The following is a 19,663-nucleotide window of genomic DNA, read 5'->3' as shown; positions in this document are numbered from 1 at the left end:
AGGGTGTCTCTGGAAAGACAAAAGAAACTGGAGCTCTCGAGAGGGGATCAGAGGACTAGGGGAGGGTGAGACTTCTCACAGTATATGCTTTGGTACTAATTGAATTTTTAATTTATCTATTACCTATTTCAAAACCTTTTTTCTTAAAGAAGCCACCTGGAAACATTTGCACATGATTCAGCATTGTGACTGAGCATGAAAAGGCTCTCAGTAGGCTTTACTAAGAATTTAGGAAGGATATCCCTAAGAGGGAGGCCCCCAGAAGCTCCGGCCAGGCATCCCCAGGGGCCAGGGCCTAGCTGGGCTTCAGTGGAATAACTGTGCTACTAGAATCTCAATTTTGCCTGTGCCCAGTTAATCAGCCTCAGACACAGTGAGAAACTGTCCAAAACCACAAGAGAGTATTCTGGGAACAGCCAGACCCACAAGCTATTCAATTATAAGCAGAAATGGCAGAGTCAGTGGGGGTGGTCCTGAGTCAAGGGTAGCCTCATAGCCTACTAACTTGGAAAGCAAAGACCACCGCTATTGCGAAAGAGCACATGCTAAATTGGGTAGATCAATGATGGACAGACCTATGACTGGTCAGATGGATGGATGAATTGTTATGAAAGGCTCTATCTTCTCAGACTCTTTTAAATCAGTATAAAATCCTTAGTTCCTTAAACAACAAGGAAGATCTCAACATGGGAGATAATGGTGGGGTTTATGCTACATTCAGATAAAGCTAGGACTGGGGTATCTCAAAATTAGGGGATGAGAAAGTTGACATTTACTAGCGAAATGTCAATGTGCCCATCATGGCTGAGGTTCCAACCCTCAATGGGATGTCAGTCATCCACCAACCATCACTTACCTTCTAGTCCAAATCAGGCCAGACTTTCCTTGGTCTAAAAACACACCCTTAGCATTTCTGCTCCTGAACTTCTCTTCCTATCTCCTTTTACCTACAAGACCTCTTTGCTCACCTACCCACATTCTTGCCATTTATGTCCAACCACCTTTACAGACTTCTCTGAACACCCTCTCTCCATCCATCTTCCTCTACACAGCATCACAGTTTGAGGAACTATGGTTCTAAACTTTCAGTCCAAGGGGCACAGACAAGATGGAATTGCATGTCTGAGCATGGTAAACTCCTATGAGGAATGCTAGTGTACAAGCTTGCAATGCAAATGGCCAGAAGAAAGTATTACAGGATTCTCTCTTTATCAAGCATCTGCGTATTTGATAGGCACTGTGGTCAAGTTATACAATTACGAGCAACACAAATATCAATCTTGCCCTCACGGAGGTTATAGTATAGTGAGAACGAGAAACACTTAGATAGAAATATAACTAGGGAGACACAGGGCTATGGGAGAACAATAGCCAGAGCATCTAAACTAGCATGTTGCTGGGGAGGGGAGGCACCTGGGGGGCTCAGTCAGTTAAGCATCTGACTTTGGCTCAGGTCATGATCTCACGGTTCATGAGTTCAAGCCCTGCACTGGGCTCTCTGCTGTCAGCACAGGGCCCACTTTGGAACCTCCATCTCCCTCTCTCTGCCCCTCCCCCTGCACATGCACATGCGTGTGTGTATGTATGTATGTGTGTTTCTCTCTCTCTCTGTCTCTCTCTCTCTCTCTCTCTCTCAAAAAGAAATAAACATTTAAACAAATGTTTAAATATGGGGGGCTCTGAGACTGGGAAAAACCGCCTGCAGGAGTAGCATCGAAGCGGATGCCTGAAGGTAGTGTAGGAGTTAACCAAGCAAAAAGCAGGAAAATAATGTCCTAGGCACAGGTAATAGATGGTGCCAAGTTTCTAAAGCCAGAGGCAGGACAGCCGCTGGGAGAACTAGGAGACGTTCAGGCAGGCTTCAAGTTTCAGACCTGTAACCATAATAGAAACGGCTGCCTATTAGGACACACCTCCCAAGAGCTTCCAACACATGGAGCGCAGCTGCTCAAGGCTCCATCCCCACCTAAGTCAGGGGGCAGCTCTTCAGCCTGGTTTTGTCTGTGTTCTCCTGGTCTCCCCAGCTAGACTGTCAGTTGCCTGAGGTCGGGAAACCTGCCACATACCTCTGCACTTACAGCATACAGTGAGGTGCTAACACACGAGAGAAGTTCACTGATGTTTCATGGTCGATGCTGAAACGGCCAAAGATCCTTTTAGTGGCATGAAGGAAAGGACTTTGGAGATGGCACCCCCACCGCCCTCCCCACTGGAACAGTAACAGTCATAAGCAAACTTTCAGCAGTGCCTACGCCGCCAGCCATTAGCACAAAGCACTCAACATATACTTCCCAATTTCACTTCATCTAATACTGCCGAGCAAGTGAATATCATTTCTTCCCTTCTTATCATCAGCTGTGCTAGGAGGGAACACTAAATAAAAGCTAGAAGTTCAGGAAGGAGTGCATGCAAATAAAGAATAAGCTGAAGGAAATTCGTGTGACCTCAGGATCTGCCATAATCCTAGATATGGAGAATTCTCAGTGAAGATTTTAGTAATTACTGTCAGTTCGTCTCTAAAGAAAATAAGCCAGGGACGCCTGGGCGGCTCAGTTGGTTAAGCGGTCAACTTTGGCTCAGGTCATGATCTCATGGTCTGTGAGTTCGACCCCCACACTGGGTTCCGTGCTGACAGCTCAGAACCTGGAGCCTGCTTCAGATTCTGTCTCTCTGTCTGTCTCTCTTTCTCTCACAAATGAATAAACATTAGGGGCGCCTGGGTGGCTCAGTCGGTTAAGCATCCAACTTCGGCTCAGGTCATGATCTTGAGAATTCGAGCTCCGTGTTGGGCTCTATGCTGACAGCTCAGAGCCTGGAGCTGCTTCAGATTCTATGTCTCCCTCTTTCTCTGTCCCTCCCCTGCTCATGCTCTGCCTCTCTCTCTCAAAAATAAATAATAAAACATTAAAAATAATTTTTATAAAATGAATAAACATTAAAAATTTTTTTAAATAAAGAAAGAAAATAACCCAAAACAAGAAAGACACAAGCAATTCCCAAAGAGCATCCATTTTGTAACATAAGCTCCAGGCTTCAGTTACGGAGCAATGGCTAAGAGATTTTCCCACACCCCCCCTCACCTACCCAAATCTATGACTTGGTCTTTTTTTTTTTTTAAGACTTTATTTTTAAGTCACCTCTATATCCAATGTGGGGCTCAAACTCACAACCGTCAGATCAAGAGCCCCATGTTCCACTAAGCCAGCCAGGCACCTGGCTTTACATGCTTCTCTGCTTTCTGTCTCCTACCATTTTTATAACTCCCCCTACCCAATTTAAAAAGAAATGTTTATTGTAAGCCACTTGGAACATACAGAAAGGCAGAAAATAAACATGAAAAATCATCCGTAATTCCAGAAATGACCACTGTAAAATAAACATTTTGGAATCTATTCTTCTAGCAGACACACATATCTTTGAAATGTAAATTATTATAATATTATGATATTATCACAATGCACTGTATTTGTTGGATTTCTTGTGTTATATCCCATTTGCTTGATATTTAGGACTTATTTCCAAGTATTAATCATTAACTATTAAATCAAGACATATAAATGAAAATATAATACATATCCACAAAGCACACTGAAAAACTGTAACTTGATTCAAATTTGAAATTCAACTATGAAAATAATGAAAGTCACAAAAAAGATTTCCCAAAGCGTAGTCTGTAAAACATGGCTGAGTGGATGGCAGTAGATGATAGTTGGGATAAAAATGTTCAAATCACATGAGTTTGTGAAATACGGACTTAAAAATAAACTAGTCTTTCTGAGAAGTGACTTTGGAGTCCTTAGTGTATATTGTGAAATTCCAAGAGAGAGATAGAGCATGCAACATATCCCAAAGTTATTGGTCCAGGAAACCCCATGTCCACAAAGCATCTGAATGGATTAGGGTTCCAAAGAACACAGTTTGGAAAACACTCCCTAATGATATTTCAATGCACTAAAACATACACAGTCCCCCTCAGACCAGTGGAAGGGCCATCCTCTCAGAATCCGCCCTCTTGAATAAGCCAATTACTTCAGTGCTCAGTCTTCCAAACCACCTTTCCAAAAAAAAAAAAAAATCCCTTGGATTTGTTGATTCTTTCACTTTATCACCCTCTCCTGTGGTTAGATACATAACTGAAGAAGGAGGTGAAAGGAGAAAATGATATATAAAGCTGTAATTCCTACAAGTCTTTTTTTTTGAGAGAGAGACAGTTGGGCCGGCGGGGGTCCTGGGTGGAGAACAGAGGGAGACACAGAATCTGAAGCAGGTTCCAGGCTCCACGCTGTTAGCACAGAGCGCAACGCGGGGCTCAAATCCATGAACCGTGAGATCATGACCTGACCCAGAGTTGGCTACTTAACCAACTGAGCCACCCAGGCGCCCCTATAATTCCTACAATTCTTAAGTCAAGTGGTCAACAAACAAAAACTAAGACTCAGTACTGCCTCAAATCTCTACAGCAATTTATCTCTCATCAATCTCTGCAATTACAAAGGCAATGAGAGGCAACCTGGATTTTTTCCTTGAAACTACTTTACTAACATTACTTAATGAACCCTTTTAACAAGCCCTCCATAAGTATACCTGATCCTGACATCAATTAAGTCACCCGCCCTCCTGGTCATGTCTGTGTTCCCTGCAAAGTGATATGCATTTAATAATGGTGGAAAACTTGATAAGAACAAAATATAAGTAGACACTGTAGTTACCCTATCCATTGCTGGTCTGTTTGTTTTTCTCAACACCTCTCTCTACAGAACCAAGAGTTCCAAATTTGACCACCTAGACTGAGTTCAGAAACAAATTCTAATGCTCCATCAACTACTCCAGAGTTATCTGGTCACCAAGGACACCTAATTATAGGGCCCAATTATGGGCACTAATTGGTCTGAGGCATCATGGTGCAGGGGCACCACAGGTTTTAGAATCACACGATTCTAATTCCATCCCTGCCACTCACCTGATATGTGACCCAGGGCCATTTACTCAACTTCACCGAGCCTCAGTTTCCTCATAAACAAAATGAGATAATAATATGTACCTATTCACAGGGTCACTGTGAGGGTTAACAAAAAGTATATATGTTAAAGCACCTAGGATTATGAAAAAAAAAGTTTCCATACACACGTGTTGGGAGTGTGCCCCACAGGTGATCTTCGTGTTGCCTCCAGCAAGGACGGACTCCGCTCCCTGCCTTGTCTGGCATGGAGCAGGCCATCAACAGACGTCACTTACCTCCCCTCCTCTTGTCTCTCCACTTCTTGACCCCTCCCCCCTCACATCTCCCACCTGACACCCTGAATGGCCCAACTGGTAGCCATGTGCCAGATTACAAAAAAGAAAAAAAAGAAGTAGGCCCTCCTCAGAAAGTGACTGGGCATCCTCCATCTAAGACACTGAGGTAAAAGGGTACCCACGGTGGGCATCCCCATTTAGGTTTTTTAACAGAAAAGTGACTCCGTCTTTATTTTAAATTTAAAAACGTGACTTTCAATTCCAGATCTAGGTTGTCATCCACAGCCATTAACTACAACAGAGAGTCACAACCAGCTTAAGCTATTGCCAAGGTTTCTGCATCTGATTTTGACCAGGTAGAGAGTGTATGTGTTCGGAAAGAGGAAATGGGAGGCAAGAACAAACTTGTACCAAAAGCCTGTGAGATGCCAGGCGCTTCAAATATGTTATCTCATCTAGTCTTTCAAAATACCACGAAATAGGTATTACTATTATAATAGGTATTTTACACACAAGGAAACTGAGGCAGCTGGCACTATTTGTTTAAGGACAAAAGGCCCTTCATGAAAACAACTACATTATATTGCCATCCAAAGGTGAACAGAAAAATACAGGCCTGGGTCAGTTCTTTTTTTTCTATATAATTTTTTTTAACATTTATTCAATTTTTGAGGGACAGAAAGAGACAGCACAAGAAGGGGCAGAGAGAGAAGGATAGAATCTGAATCAGGCTCCAGGCTCTGAGCTGTCAGCACAGTGCCCAACGCCGGGCTCAAACCAACAAACTGTGAGATCGTGATCTGAACTGAAGTCAGATGCTTAACCAACTGAGCCACCCAGGTGCCCCCAGTTAGTTCTTTTTTAAGAAAATAAACTTAAAACAACTTTTTGTTTGTTTGTTTATTCATGGTGTGGGAGGGAAGTGAGAAAGTGAGACTACCAAGCAGGGGCCACGCTGTAAGTGCAGAGCCCTTCATTGGCCAGCACCTGAGCTGAAATCAACAGTCAGGTGCTTAACTAACTAAGCAACCCGAGTGTCCCTAAAACAAACTTTTAAATAAATATTTTTGATTAAAAAGGATTTAAAAATGTTACCTCCCACAAATATTTCTTAGTAAGTTACTCAAGCATGTACTCCAGCAAAATAAGGGCATAAGCCGACAAAGACATGAGAAAAGGAAATACTATTTCCAGCCACGGAGAGAAGTAAAGAGAAGTCCCAAAATGACAGCTCTGTTGTGAGCCTAGAGAACAATCAGAATCCAGAATGGCACAGAAAGGTACAGGAATCTGGGCATAAAAGCTTAGGGAAACAAGACTTCATAAACTCATGAAATTTAGAACCTAAAAATTTTTGAGGGGCGCCTGGATGGCTCAGTCAGTTAAGCATCCGGCTTCAGCTCAGGTCATGATCTCATGCTTCGTGGGTTCGAGCCCCGCGTTGGGTTCTGTGCTGACAGCTCAGAGCCCGGAGCCTGCTTCAGATTCTGTATCTCTCTCTGTCTCTCTCTCTGACCCTCCCCTGCTCACACTGTCTCTCTCTGTCTCTCAAAAATAAATAAAAAATTTTGAGAGGCAAATAATATATAAACATATAAAAAGGCAATTAGAAATACTTGAACAAATGTTAAGTCAAGATTCAATTATGAAGAAACTAAAAGGTGATACAAATTTAAACAAGTGATTAAGAGTTTGATGAAAAGAAAGAATCCATTTGACTTCGGTGCTGGAGGTATTCTCCTCTGACTGGCCAGGAGTCCTGACACCAGACCCAATGTAACAAGTCTAACATTTAATCTTAATATAAAAGGCAACTAATTTATATTTATAGAAATGAAATAACATAAATGTCTCTAGATTTTCAACTTTAGTAACAATTTATGAATAAAAAGGTCAATTTAAGAGCAAAGCACAAAACTTTTACTGGTTATGGGTTCAGGGCTTTGGCCCGTTAAGGTGTGATCACAAAAAGACAACGGTAGAACAGGTAGCCCCCAAACCTTCTTGACTTACGAAATGAGGAGTCAAGAAACACTGTCAAAAGTTGACAAAAAATAACAAAAGTTAATCTAAAAGACCAAATAAAAGTAATATAAATATCAAATTTGGGAGAGGACAAAAATAGTTTAAGGAGCTAAATTCTCATTTTCAATCATAAGTTAAAAGCTGATGATAAATCAAAAAATTGTGGTAAAAGCATATTAGGGTTAAGGAGGTAACAATCTAAGAATTAAATACAGAAAGAGTTAAAAAAAAAAAACTAAAAGGCTCCTTCTGTGAGCCTTGAGGAGGTGAAGGAAACCATTGTTTTTCAACAAAAGTCCTTCTGTACTATTGGATTTGTTACCAAGTGCATAGATCACTTTGACAAAAATAATTTTCTGTGACACATTTCAGAAAAGGCAGAACACTAAAATTATTACTAAAAATTAGGAGTGGCAGGCAAATGTATAGATTTAAGAGTGAAGGTAAAATATTTTTCTTATAGAATGTTATTCAAATAAAATTTTTCTGTAAGAAGGTGAAGTTCAGTTGAAGCCAAATTTTTTCTTCTTTATAATTCTCTGTTTTCTGGTTTATGTGTAATAAACATGTATCCCAATTATAGCCAGAATTTTTTTAAAACTTTTAATGTGATCAGTGGTCAAAGTCTGTGTGTCAGGGGGCTAAGAGCCCAACACCTAAACCCCTAGCCCCCCGGGGCTTGACTTGTGAGCTCTAGAGGACAGTGAGAGCGGTCCAGCGATTTTTAGAGGCTACGTCTTTTTAACACCATCTCCACTTTCACATGCTACCTACCCTAAAGAAACACCACAGGAAAGGTGTAACTGCTCAGGGAAGGTCCCCTTCAAGAGGTACCAGAAAGTCATTACATCACATAGGTAGGAACAATCTTCCCTAAGTAGATCACAAAAAACTTTTTAAAGCTTTTTAATGTCCAGGCTTTGTTTCCCATAAAGCTCATTGTTCAGTGGGGGAAGTGACACAGAGGATAAAGGTGGGAGTGAGGAAAAATGGAAAACTGCTCTGTAAGTAGAGGTCAACAGATCCAGTCCAGAGTGTGCCATTAAATAACCACATGACTTTCCCAAAGTCATGGCCTTGGGTGTTTTAGCCAAAAAACAACACACAAAAGAACTGACCCCTCTTAAATCTAAAATACTTTAATTTCTCATTTATAAAGGCCTCAACTGACAGAATCTGACAGAAACTGATAGGCAAAACTCAGAAAACTCCTGGCAGACTTCTTATCTTGAATGACAATAGTCATGATGACTTAATTTCTTAAATTCCCTTAGCTACTTGGCAAAAAATTTTCCAGGAGCCATACCGTATCAGGCTAACCTATTTGTGGTCTTCACTGACTGTCCAAAGATAAATGGAGATACGTTCTGCTTTGGGTTGTAAAGTGGTTGTAGTTGGGTGGATGGACAAATGAATCAGAGGCAACTTTCTCTAAACCCAAAGGTCACTTCCATTTTTGCCCTAGTTTCAATCATTCAAACCGTACATATAATTTCTTTTGCTTTTTGAGAGGCTCTTTTTTTCCTGGCTTTCCTCAGATATTAGGTAACCCTAGCTCTTACTTCATATTTTTAATAACCACAGTTATACTGATCATGTATCAAATGTCTGTGTGTGTATATATTCATAAACACAGTTTAAAAGTCATTTGAGACCAAAAAAGATCTGCCTAAACTGCCTTACTGTACATTAACGGACCTTTTTCTATTTGTATTTATTACTAAATCCATTTCTATAAAAGCTGCAATAAATATTCAAAACTGCATTTACCTAAGTAAACTTAATATTATTTTAGAGCTTTATGTACCATAGAAATGAATGCCATCCTTTAGAACAATATCAACACATTTAGGAAAATACCACGTTATTACATCACATACTTGAATTCCACCAGCCATTTAGAAGTCAAAGTATTTAGTACATGTCCACAGTAACACTCAATGGCTGGGAGAAAGAAGGTCAGATATGGAAGAAAATGACCATCAAGTCTCTTTCAGGACAAGTGCTTCTCAGCATCACACCAACTCCAGAAACAAAATAAAGAACTCTTCCTTGCACAAGATGCTGACGTCTCAGAACCTGGAGCCTGCATAGGATTCTGTGTCTCCCTCTCTGTCTCTGCCCCTCTTCTGCCTGCACACTCTCTCTCTCTCTCTCAAAAATAAATGTTAAAAAAAAATTCATAAAAAAATAAAATAATAAAATAAAATAAACACTAAAGCAAGTTCTAACATGAGGAGTTTCCCTCCATGGCAGAGAACCACCAACCAGTGTAGGCAATCATGCAGGAACCACGTGGTCCACCTGGCACACCAATGTCTAGGCCATCAGGAGCCAGATCCGCCCCCCACCCTTGACCTCCCTGATTACATTTCAAGTTCCAATTTGATTTCTCTTCTGTAATATAATTATCTTCAGGTACCACAACCGAAACAATCTTATGTCTGTGAATGTACTTTCCTGTACAGTCTAATTTGAATCTAATATAAAAGTCATTACATCAAAAACCCTTAACAGTGTGAAAGGGAAGAAGAATGGCAAAACAGGCTCCTGATTCGATGATATTTTAGTTTACTAAGTGCAACATAATGAAACTCCTGACCCAATTTCCCAATTGATTTTCCAGTCCACAAGGACTTCACCACGGAGTTGCTAATTACATCACTGTGCTGTGTGGTCATTACATCACTCAGCTGGGAGCAATAAGGCCCTATCAGGCAGCATTCGCTTCTCCGGCTTGCTTTTCCCAAGAATGGAGAGACTGCAGACCATCTACACTAACAAGAGTCCCTCTCTCTCCTCCCCACGCCTCAGAAATGTTCTCGAATTTATCTGTGTCACATCCTAATGGACCAGGCTAGGGGGCATTTGACTTGGAGTGGACAGGTAAGGGTTTGTGCCCGGAAGTCTATATCAATATTCCAGATTCAGGGAAATGTCACCTATATGTTTCAGGAGAATCACCCCCAAACTTTTTTCTTTTTTCTCTTTTCCCTCTATTAGTTTCCATGTCTGCAATCTCTTGGGACTTCCAGACCCCTGGAAGAACCTCACCAGACTCTCTACTTCTGATGTTTTACCATTCCAACGCCCAGAGACTCACTCCCTATTTCCAGTTTCCCACATCTTTTGGAAAGAAACGTGTAAGGACACACACACACACACACACACACACACACACGCAACGCACACCAACAAGCATGCGCGCCCTGGGCACCGAGACTCTGTGCCCCCCTGGCTTCAGGCTGACTTACTTGAGGAAGTACCTCTGGCCAGTGGCCGTGAAGGTCATCTCCCAGCCCGGGGGCAGCGGTAGCTCGTCGGTCACATCGTAGGACTGCTGGCGTAGGTGCGCATGTTGTTGCGCTGGACTGCCTGCAGCACCCGCGCCGGTGCCCAACTGCAGGGACGCCGGCGACGAGTGCGAGCGGACGTGCTGGGCGCCGCTGGCCAGCCGGGGCCCAGGGTGGCCGCCGGACGAGTCGGTGCTAGACTGGCGCGAGTGCGAGCCAGAGTCAGGCTCCTTGAAGAACGACTCGGGCAAGATCTTCTTCCGCCACGAGCTGGGTTTGGGGTTCATGACCGAGTTGAAGAGGGCTTCGAGGTCCGTGTCCAGATCCTGCGTGACGTGGATCACTTGCTGCCCGGGTGGCGGGAGCGGAGGGGGCACCGAAGCCGGATTCATCTTCTGCAAGGAGAAACGAGATCAGGTCGGCCTTTCATTTAAAGTTGGAGGAGGGGGTTCGGGGGCAGAATAGAAACAAAAGAAAAAGGAGACAGATAGGTGTCCGCCTCAAAAATCCCAGACACTCAGCGGTAAGGCCAGCCGGATGGGGGAGGGGTCCCTCCAAGGCTGGAGAATTATGCAACTTTCTTGAAGCAAATAAGTTGCCGGGAGGAGGACGAGAAGGAAGGGCGGGGGAGGGGGAGTAACTGCGCCCAGGAGGTTGCTGAACTGCTAGTGGCAAAGGACAGGTCGTAACTTTCCCGGGCCGGCAGCCCCCCAAAGTCTAAACCCAAACCAGCTCCACGACGTCTCGACGCCGGAAGCCCAAGGAGCCCAGGCGCCCTGGGGTGGAGCGGGGTGAGCGGGCGCGCTCCAGCGGGCTCTACCTGGGCGCGCAGCAAAGCCGAGTCTGGGCGTGCGGCAGCCGCCGTCCCGCCCGAACTCGCCGTCGGGCTTCAGTCGCTCGGTCGCTCGGGTGCGTCCCGAGCTCGCAGGGCTGTAGCTGGGGCCCGGCTGGCAAATCCCGACTCCGTGCCTGGCAGCCGAGGGCCTTCGGCTCTCACATCCCCCGAACTGGCCTCAGGCGTTCGCGCTCGGCGAGTAGGAGGCGGAGGAGAAGCAGACAGCGCGGCCGCCGCGGCTCCCGGACTGTCCCATAAACAAAGTTTGGAGCGAACTCCCACTCCCAGAAAGGAGGCGGGCCCGAAAGTTGAGCTGTTGAATTATGCATGACCTTCAAGTCCTGCGCCTGCCTGCCTCCTCTCGTCCCTCCCCTTCCTTCTCCTCCTCCTTCTCCTCCCCCACCCGGCTCCAGAAAACCCTGGGCGTGATAGGTACTTTGCTGGGTAAGAGGAGACGGGTGCCCCCCACCCACTCCTCCCGGTCGCGCGGACTTCTCCTGGGGAGGCCTGGACCTGCATTCCTTTGAGTTTACTACGGACTTAGGGCGGGATCAAAGGGAAAGTGGCCCGCGCCTGTTTAATCAGGAGCTTGTGGACCGAAACTAAGGCTGGGGGCGGCGGAGGGCACGCGAGTGAGCGGCCCAGGCTGAGGAAGGGCCAATCTAGGGTGCCGCGCCCTCCCTTTCTGCGCGGTGGTGAGGCCAGGAGCGCCCGGAGCGCCGCACTGGTCCTAGGTTCTGCCTGAGGGCGGGCTCGGGTGCGCCCTGGCGCAGGGAGACGAGGCCAGCCTTTCCACGGGAGGCTGCTTAGCGCTTGTGACCATATTTGGTCTGGCGAGGAGGCATCTTGGCTGTTTGGCTTGCAGTTGTCTGGTAAAGCGCAGACGGTGGCCAGAAAGTGCCTCTGTCACTAGAGATGCGGATTCGTCAATGGGTGCGTTGTAAACAACCTTCAAACCATTCATCAATCCTTAGTCTCCTCTACGGGTTACTGAGGTCACTAGAAGTTGGAGAAGAAGAAACCTGGTCAAAGTTGGGTGCTGGAAAGGGAGAGCAATCGCGCCCCCCTCCCCCGCGACATCCGCGAGGTTGTGGGAGGATTGGAATGTCCCGGACGCCCTCCAGAGAGCCTGGAGCCTGGATGGAACCCGAGCAGGTGGCTGGGAGTAGAGAGGGTGCGCCAGTGACCCGGAGAAAACCACCCACCCTCCCACTGACTGGATCTAGGAGAGGGGTGCAGACCTCCAACCCCTAGATCTAGCCTGGCAAGACAACTGCGGGAAGTAGGAGGTGGCCTTGGCCTTCGGAGCAGCTCAAAACCTTCTTTCCCCCGTCAGCTCTCCAGGGAGGGGTGGGGGAGGGAGAGCGGCTGCGAGGTAAGTCACATTTCACAAAGCCCCTACCCCACCCCATTTGATTCAAACAGAAGTTTATGAAATAAATCAAATGAGGCAATATATATATAATCGGGACTTAACAGTGGTTGGACTTAGGATTTCTCGACTTCAGGACGGTGCAAAAAGGATACACATTCAAACTTTCCCTAGAATTTTGAATTTCGATCTTTTCTCAGGCCAGCAATGCTCTGTACCATATTCTTCTGATGCTGGGCGTGGGTAAACAACTTACATTTGCAGCCATTCTGTAACCCTATAACAATTGTTTTTCCCTTTCACACAGTAGGCAATAAATTACTTAAGATATTCAACACTTTTTTATACAATGGGCCAGCTGCAAGCTAATGTTCAGTGTTCTGAGCACATTTAAGATAGGTGAGGCTAAGCAATGATGTTCCCTATTAAATGCACTGTCAACTTATTATATTTTCAATTTACAATGGATTTGTCAGGACCTCGTCCTACCTAAATCAAGGAAGATGTGCAAAACACATTTAAGAGCACCTAGTCCATCCGCATACCTGTTTGTTAAATAAAATAGAATTGTATTAAGTGGGAGTATTGCACCTCAACATTTTTATAAGGATGAAATAAAGTCAAAATCCAGAGTTGCCTTGAAGGAGAAAGTTAACAGGAAAGACAAGACCACCCCACAGTTTCGTCTTGGAAAGCACAGGGGAGTACTGTATTTGGGGGCCATTCCCTGAATGGCTACTCCCTGTCACTGCCCACAATAGAGCAGAGCCCACCAAAATGAGGCATCCCTCACCCCATCATCTGCACTTGAGGGTGTGTGTGCTCCAATTCCAGACTCCCCACAGAGTGGGAAAAATCAGGGCTGCCTTAGAGAAAGATAGCCACGTGGGTCTCCTTCAAAGATAAGCAGACAGAGCATAGCTCTTTTAAAGAGACTCTGGAACCCCAAATTTCCTGTGCAGCGAAGTCCTCTGCCCATAAGACCAGCCAAAGGAAGGGGGAAGCTAACACGTATCACTCTATGTGAAACAGTATCTTTGCAAGCCAGCATCAGAAGCCACCACAGTTATAACAATTGGGGCAATTAATCATGGAACTAGAGGAAGTGACTAGCACCGAATGGCTACGAATCAGAAGCTGCAAGGCTGACTTGATGATTAAGGATGGAAACTGAGTCCAGCCTTACTCCAGGAAGGTTCTCACCAAAGAAGAAAGGGCCTGTTTTGTAAAGGGTACCTGGCAACTACCAGCGAAGAAGAAAATGCTGGAGGAGCCATGAGAATGAGCCAGTGAGAATCAGAGCTGTGATCAGATGGGCAAGGATGATGTCTTCATTCCTTGCCAAGCTTTAAGAAATAGTGGAAGACAGAGAAGTAGATGCCTGAAATGGAAATTGCCCAGACCAGCAGATAAGTCAAAGGGAAAACCCCCAGTTCTCAAATAGCCTGTATGATGTGATAGTGGACAGTTGAAGACATTTGCTTCAGTCCTTCAAACCACAGCTTCAGATGACATAACATTTACAAGTGCCTTGTATGTGTCAGGTACTACCATATGAGGAGGCATGGTGTAGTGGCTATGTGTATAATCTCTGGAGCAAAATACCTGAGTTACGTCCCACAAAATACTTGAGCTTTCTATTCCTGGGTTTCCTCCTTTGTAAATTAAGTAGAATCCACTTCACAGGGTTCTACAAATTTTATCCATTGACCCATGATAGAATACAAGTTTTGAAGTGCCTCACTCTACTGTCTTTATTGGGCAAGTAAAGCTTCCCCAGGTCCCTACAGATTATTCATCTACAAGTGGGAGATAATATTATGGTAGTCCATGACAATGTTGCTTTTCAATGGACCACCTTCCTGTTAGTCACACCCTTATGGAGTCCCTTCCAGCTGAAATCTGGACTAGGCCAGTGACTTGCCTTAACCAGAAAAATAAACCCTGAATCTGTGCTAGTTCCCCCCACTGCATCCTACTCCTAAAAAGGTATGGAAGTTTCCATTTTTGTACTTTTGGGACACTTACATCACTAGGTAAGAAATCCAACTACCTTGCTGGAGAAACCACATGGAGAGGGAAAGGCCCTGAGATATGTGGAAAGAGGGAGAAATCTGAGGTGAGCCCTGCCCCTAGGGGTCCCACCAGCTGATTGCAAACGCCTTAGTGACCACCATCAGAATGAGTAAATGAACCACAGAGCCTAGCCCAGCCCAGATTGCAGAACTGTGAGCAAATAAAATGGAGATTTGGTTTAAGCCATTAAATTTTGTAATTTTTAAATGCAGAATGAATGTCCAAAGGAATAAGAAAATGCAAATGAAGTTTTTAACACAAATTCTGTTACATACTAAAACACTCAATAAATAATAGCTGTGATTTAAGTCTTGTGGAGACCCAAAGAATAGATAATATATTTTATATCCCTATTTCACAGGTAAGGAATCTGGCCCAGTGAATTTTAAAGTATGCTGTCCAAGTACATGCAATGAATTCATGAAAAATCCCTTGTATTCAGCCCAGGATTTATCCTAGATCAGAATGCTTTTCCTACTCTCCCATCCCATGTGAGCCAGAAGTTGCTCCCCGGTATTGTCATTTTCAGTAAGTGTGCTACCTCCTGCCTGCTTATCCCATAGAGAAACTCCACAGTTTTATATGATAATCAATTGAGAGTAAGGGAATCTTTCTCTCCACTTGCGAAGACTCCACTAGAAGTTGATTCCTGCTTCCTAATCTTCCCCTCAACACACTACTGAAAGCTTCCCTGAACCCTCCGGTTCCCTTTCCCATTGGATCTGCACACTGGTCTTGGTGGTCATAAAAGGAGGAAAAGGAACACTGAAGCTGGCCTCCCAGTGCTTATAGTAAAAAAAATAAAAAATAAATAAAAATGAAAGCTTCCCTGAGCTATCCATCCCTCCTCCCTCTCTGTCTCTACATCCAACCAATAGCAAGTGATTCTTTATCTTGGTGTCCCTCTAAACCATCCTTCCTTTCCTGCTCCAACAGGACCGTATCTCAAATGCTTGCAGTGGCCTCCTACCTGGTTTCTCTGCCTCCAGTCTCTCCTTTTTGGCCTCCCCTTGTCATGATGTCATTCCCTGGCTCACAAGCTTTTAACTGCCCACAAGAATAAAGGTCAGAGCTGTCAATCTAACACCCAAAGACTCACAACAAACTGCCATCTTCATTTCTTTCTGACCTTGATTCTTACACAAATGTGCCTTCATCCACTCCAGTCAGGCTCTGACCCAAGCGTATTTAGCCTATTCGTTTACTACACATATCACTCTGTTTGAACCCTGCTCAAAACTGCCCTCCAAACTCACTGTCAAGACTCCATTAGTCTCTCTCCCCTATTTTAGCATTATGTTTATCTTTTTCTTTGTTTTCTTGTCTGTTTCTTTCACACATAATCATATATAACACTGCCTCGTATTCTAACTTTTACCTCAGTTATATCTTGCCTCCTCAACTATAGCTGCTGAGGCTAGAAGAATCTTACATTTCTTTATGGAATTGCTCCTCTGAAGCCCATAATTCTTCAATGAGGACATAAGGAGCCTAATATGATTTTGCCCGTTCCTCTTTTAGCACCCATGGGTGCACTCCAAACAGTTTGTAAGGTAGCATCTCACTATTCTTTACAGTTTGGGCACTTAATATGAACTCAGCTCCTGAAGAGAAATGCAGGCTCTTTGAAAACAAGTCTAAGAGGGCTTCATTTTCTTTTTGTTTTAACCCATACCTAACAAGGTATTCTCACACAGCGCAATGGCTGTTGTCTTGACTTTGTCATCTGCCATATTTGCCTCAGGAAAGCCACAAGCTCCTTTTGTCAGCCCTACCTCTCTGAATTGCTGACTTGGTGTGACTGACTCCAGCTAAGGTGAATGGTCAGAAACTTGGTGGGATGGGTAAGCTGTTAGAGGACTCCAGCCCAGAAGCCCTTGAGGCAGAACCTGCCTGAGCTTGCTGAACCAGTAGGTAGAAAATCCCCAGAGCAGGATCACCATTAACAACTGAAGAGGAACAAAACAGACAAGGCCCTTGAATAGATAAGAGTTTGAATAATCAAGAGTCCAGAAGACTGTTGCTTAAGATTAATCTTTATTTCAATAGGAGAATAAGATTCCTTGAAAAATCAGATATGACACTTGTGTATCCATAATTTACTGCATCTCAAATGAAAAACACAATGTCCAGCATACAGCAAGTTTACAAGTACTTAGATCAAAATGAGTTGGCCCTGCCACACATTTTTGTACTTACTCTTCACAGATACAGATCTCATTGTCAGGCTTCACTTTGGTATTCCTAATAAATGCATCGTTGGCATAAGGAAGATAATTTTGATAATGATGATGATGGATGGGACTCTGTCCTGCCTCACGTTATCTATTGCTTCAACAATGCAGTTGGACCAGAGGAAAGGGGAATTTCTGAGATTTAGTCTTTACTTGGGTACTGTGCGCAAGTGGTTTATCCTCCAATATTTTCACTATTTTTTTTTAACTGGGGAAGATATTTTTAAGTGGAAAAAAATAAATTAATAAATACTTTCTTCGCGGGGTGCCTGAGTGGCTCCATTAGTTAAGCATCCCACTTCAGCTCAGATCATGATCTCGTGTGTGGTTCATGTGTTCAAGCTCTGCATCAGGCTCTCTATTGTCAACACAGAACTTACTTTGGATCTTTTGACCCCTCCTTTTCTGCCCCCTCACTCTGTCTCTCTCTCAAAAATAAATAAAACATTGATAAATAAATAAATAAACAAACAAATATTTCCTTAGAGAAGAAAAATGAAGATCAACTATCAAGACACATTGCAAGGCAGGGCACCTGGATGGCTCAGTCAATTAAGTGTGTGACTTTGGCTCAGGTTATGATCTCACAGTTTGTGGGTTCAAGCCCCGTAGGGCATTCTGACAGCTGAGAACCTGGAGCCTGCTTCGGTTCTGTGTCTCCTTCTTTCGCAGCCCCTCTCCCACTTGCACTCTGTCTCTCTCTCTCTCAAAAATAAGCAAACATTTAAAAAAAAGATATATTGCAAAGCTATATTGCCAATTGCAGCAGCATCTAAATTAGAAGTTCCTTAAATATTTAACAAAAGATTGGCTAAGTATATATAAAGGCTAGTAACCTAATGAAATTTTTGGTAGCTATCTGACACAGTACTTCTGAAGACAATATACCAATGTGAAAAAGGTATTTTTTATTATTTTCAAAGATATAAATCCAGAACCAAGTACCTATGAACACTGTAATTACATTAATCAAAAATATGAGAAAAATTAAGTATGTTAAAAAATACCTAAATGCTAAAAAAATAAAATGTTAAAATAAAAAAGATAAATGTTTCTATGTACTTAGATCATCACTGTCAGAAGCCCAAACCATATTATTAATACCATTTTGGGTATGATGAAAGAACTAATTAGCAGTGATTGGGGATAAAGTTCGGTGTTCTCAGCATTATCCATACAGTCAAGAAATATATATATATATATATATATATATATATATATATATATTGTTTGAGTGCCTTTTGCATGCAACACCAGAAGTGGTCTTTCAGGCTAAACTTGGAAGAGTCTGCCACCTGATAGGATAGTCATTGGTTGACCATGTCATTGAACTCCTCCCTCTACCCAAAGAAGTCCCAGATCTGGTTACACCAGCTGTTCAAGCCACTGCTCCTCTCCTGTCTTACTTGTCCTGTTGACAGAAGCCCAGGATATACAAGCTCTACTCTTATCCCTCTGTCTCAGTATTGTCCAGACCCAAGTGAGGCCACTGTTCATGCCTGGTCAGAAAAGGTCAATCCCTTTCGGAGCCAGGAAGAGGAGGGAAGCAGCCATACTAACATGTGATGGGAAGAGGGCCCAGGACTCAAGTTCTGCTCCACAAGAGAACTGACCTGATGAATATGAGTTCAACTCATACTTAAAAATGACAAAAGTTTTCTTTAAAAATACATATTTGCAGATAATCTTAAAAAGTGAATTTATTCTCATGTAGTGTCTGCCACATGAGAAGTCCTAACTTGACCATAGACACTTCCACCTAGTCCCTAATAATTGAAAGTTGTTAGTATGTCAATTATCACAGTAATAGTAAATAATATTTACGTATTTTACGGACTACAAAACAATTTCACCTGTACAATCACACATGAATCTCACAGTAACTCTGAGACTTGGCAAACAAACCTCACTAGACCTCCTATTAAGGAGAAGAAAATAACAGCTCAGAAAACCTTGTGCCTTCCCAGAGGTCATCAGCTCGTGACGAGAGAGCCAGAACTCACACCCCGTAGTACCTCTAGGCTTTCCTATTATATTTCTCTCGTAACCTAACTAAATCAGAGCCTTAATTGCTTCCTTCTTTGTGAGAATACAGAATTCTATCTATTCCTCAAAGAGAGAGAGAGGGGATATTTTTGGCTATTTTTCCTCCACTGACTTACAGTGAAGTATCATTTCACAAATGCTTTGTCACCTAATGGCCATTCAGTGCACAGAGGCTCCTAAAATTTAAATTGAAGTTTAGTTGTCACCTCCCTCTCATTAAATACATGAGAACTCAAATGCGTTGGAGGATACTTAAAATGCAATCAAACCTTGATTAATGGAGTACTTGCGGGTATTAAAAAACCCTTGTGTCATGTGAATGCTCACTACTCTTCAGTATGAAACAGGTCTACTTTTTTAAGGGTTTATTGCTAGAGTTATTTTATAACTTGGTCGTTTGAAATTCAGAATGTGTTTTGTTAGAGAGAAAAATATATTGCAAATGATGGCTTGGCACCACAGTCATCCTTGGGAGTTCTAAACCTCTGTGTGTCCTGGTCCTTAGGCTGAATCTTTCTAGACCCTTAGAGGACTGAGAGATGGAGAG

The 19,663-nt window shown here is 43.5% G+C and overlaps 1 protein-coding gene and 1 non-coding gene across 3 annotated transcripts in view; one reads left to right on the top strand and one right to left on the bottom strand.

The window, feature by feature from the left end:
* The window catches only part of WWTR1 (WW domain containing transcription regulator 1), a 136,123-nt gene extending 124,504 nt beyond the window's left edge, over window positions 1-11,619 (bottom strand). The window contains exons 1-2 of one of the 2 annotated variants that reach the window (XM_029940066.1): window positions 11,374-11,619; window positions 10,515-10,948 (exon numbers count right to left, since the gene is read on the bottom strand). In XM_029940066.1, coding sequence (XP_029795926.1) covers window positions 10,515-10,945 — 431 coding nt within the window. In that variant the 5' untranslated portion in view covers window positions 10,946-10,948; window positions 11,374-11,619. Of the gene's footprint in view, window positions 1-10,514; window positions 10,960-11,373 lie in introns of those variants that run through there. The other variant, XM_029940068.1, reaches the window with a different exon arrangement.
* Window positions 11,620-15,531: 3,912 nt separating this feature from the next.
* On the top strand, window positions 15,532-15,630 carry LOC115293090. The gene has a single exon (XR_003909351.1). It is a non-coding gene; the product is annotated as a small nucleolar RNA SNORA61 (small nucleolar RNA).
* Window positions 15,631-19,663: the final 4,033 nt, after the last annotated feature.

The sequence above is a fragment of the Suricata suricatta genome, chromosome 5, assembly GCF_006229205.1.
Source record: "Suricata suricatta isolate VVHF042 chromosome 5, meerkat_22Aug2017_6uvM2_HiC, whole genome shotgun sequence".
NCBI lineage: Eukaryota > Metazoa > Chordata > Mammalia > Carnivora > Herpestidae > Suricata > Suricata suricatta.
Note: the sequence above shows the minus strand (reverse complement) of the source record. Positions and strands in the feature narration are given on the sequence as shown.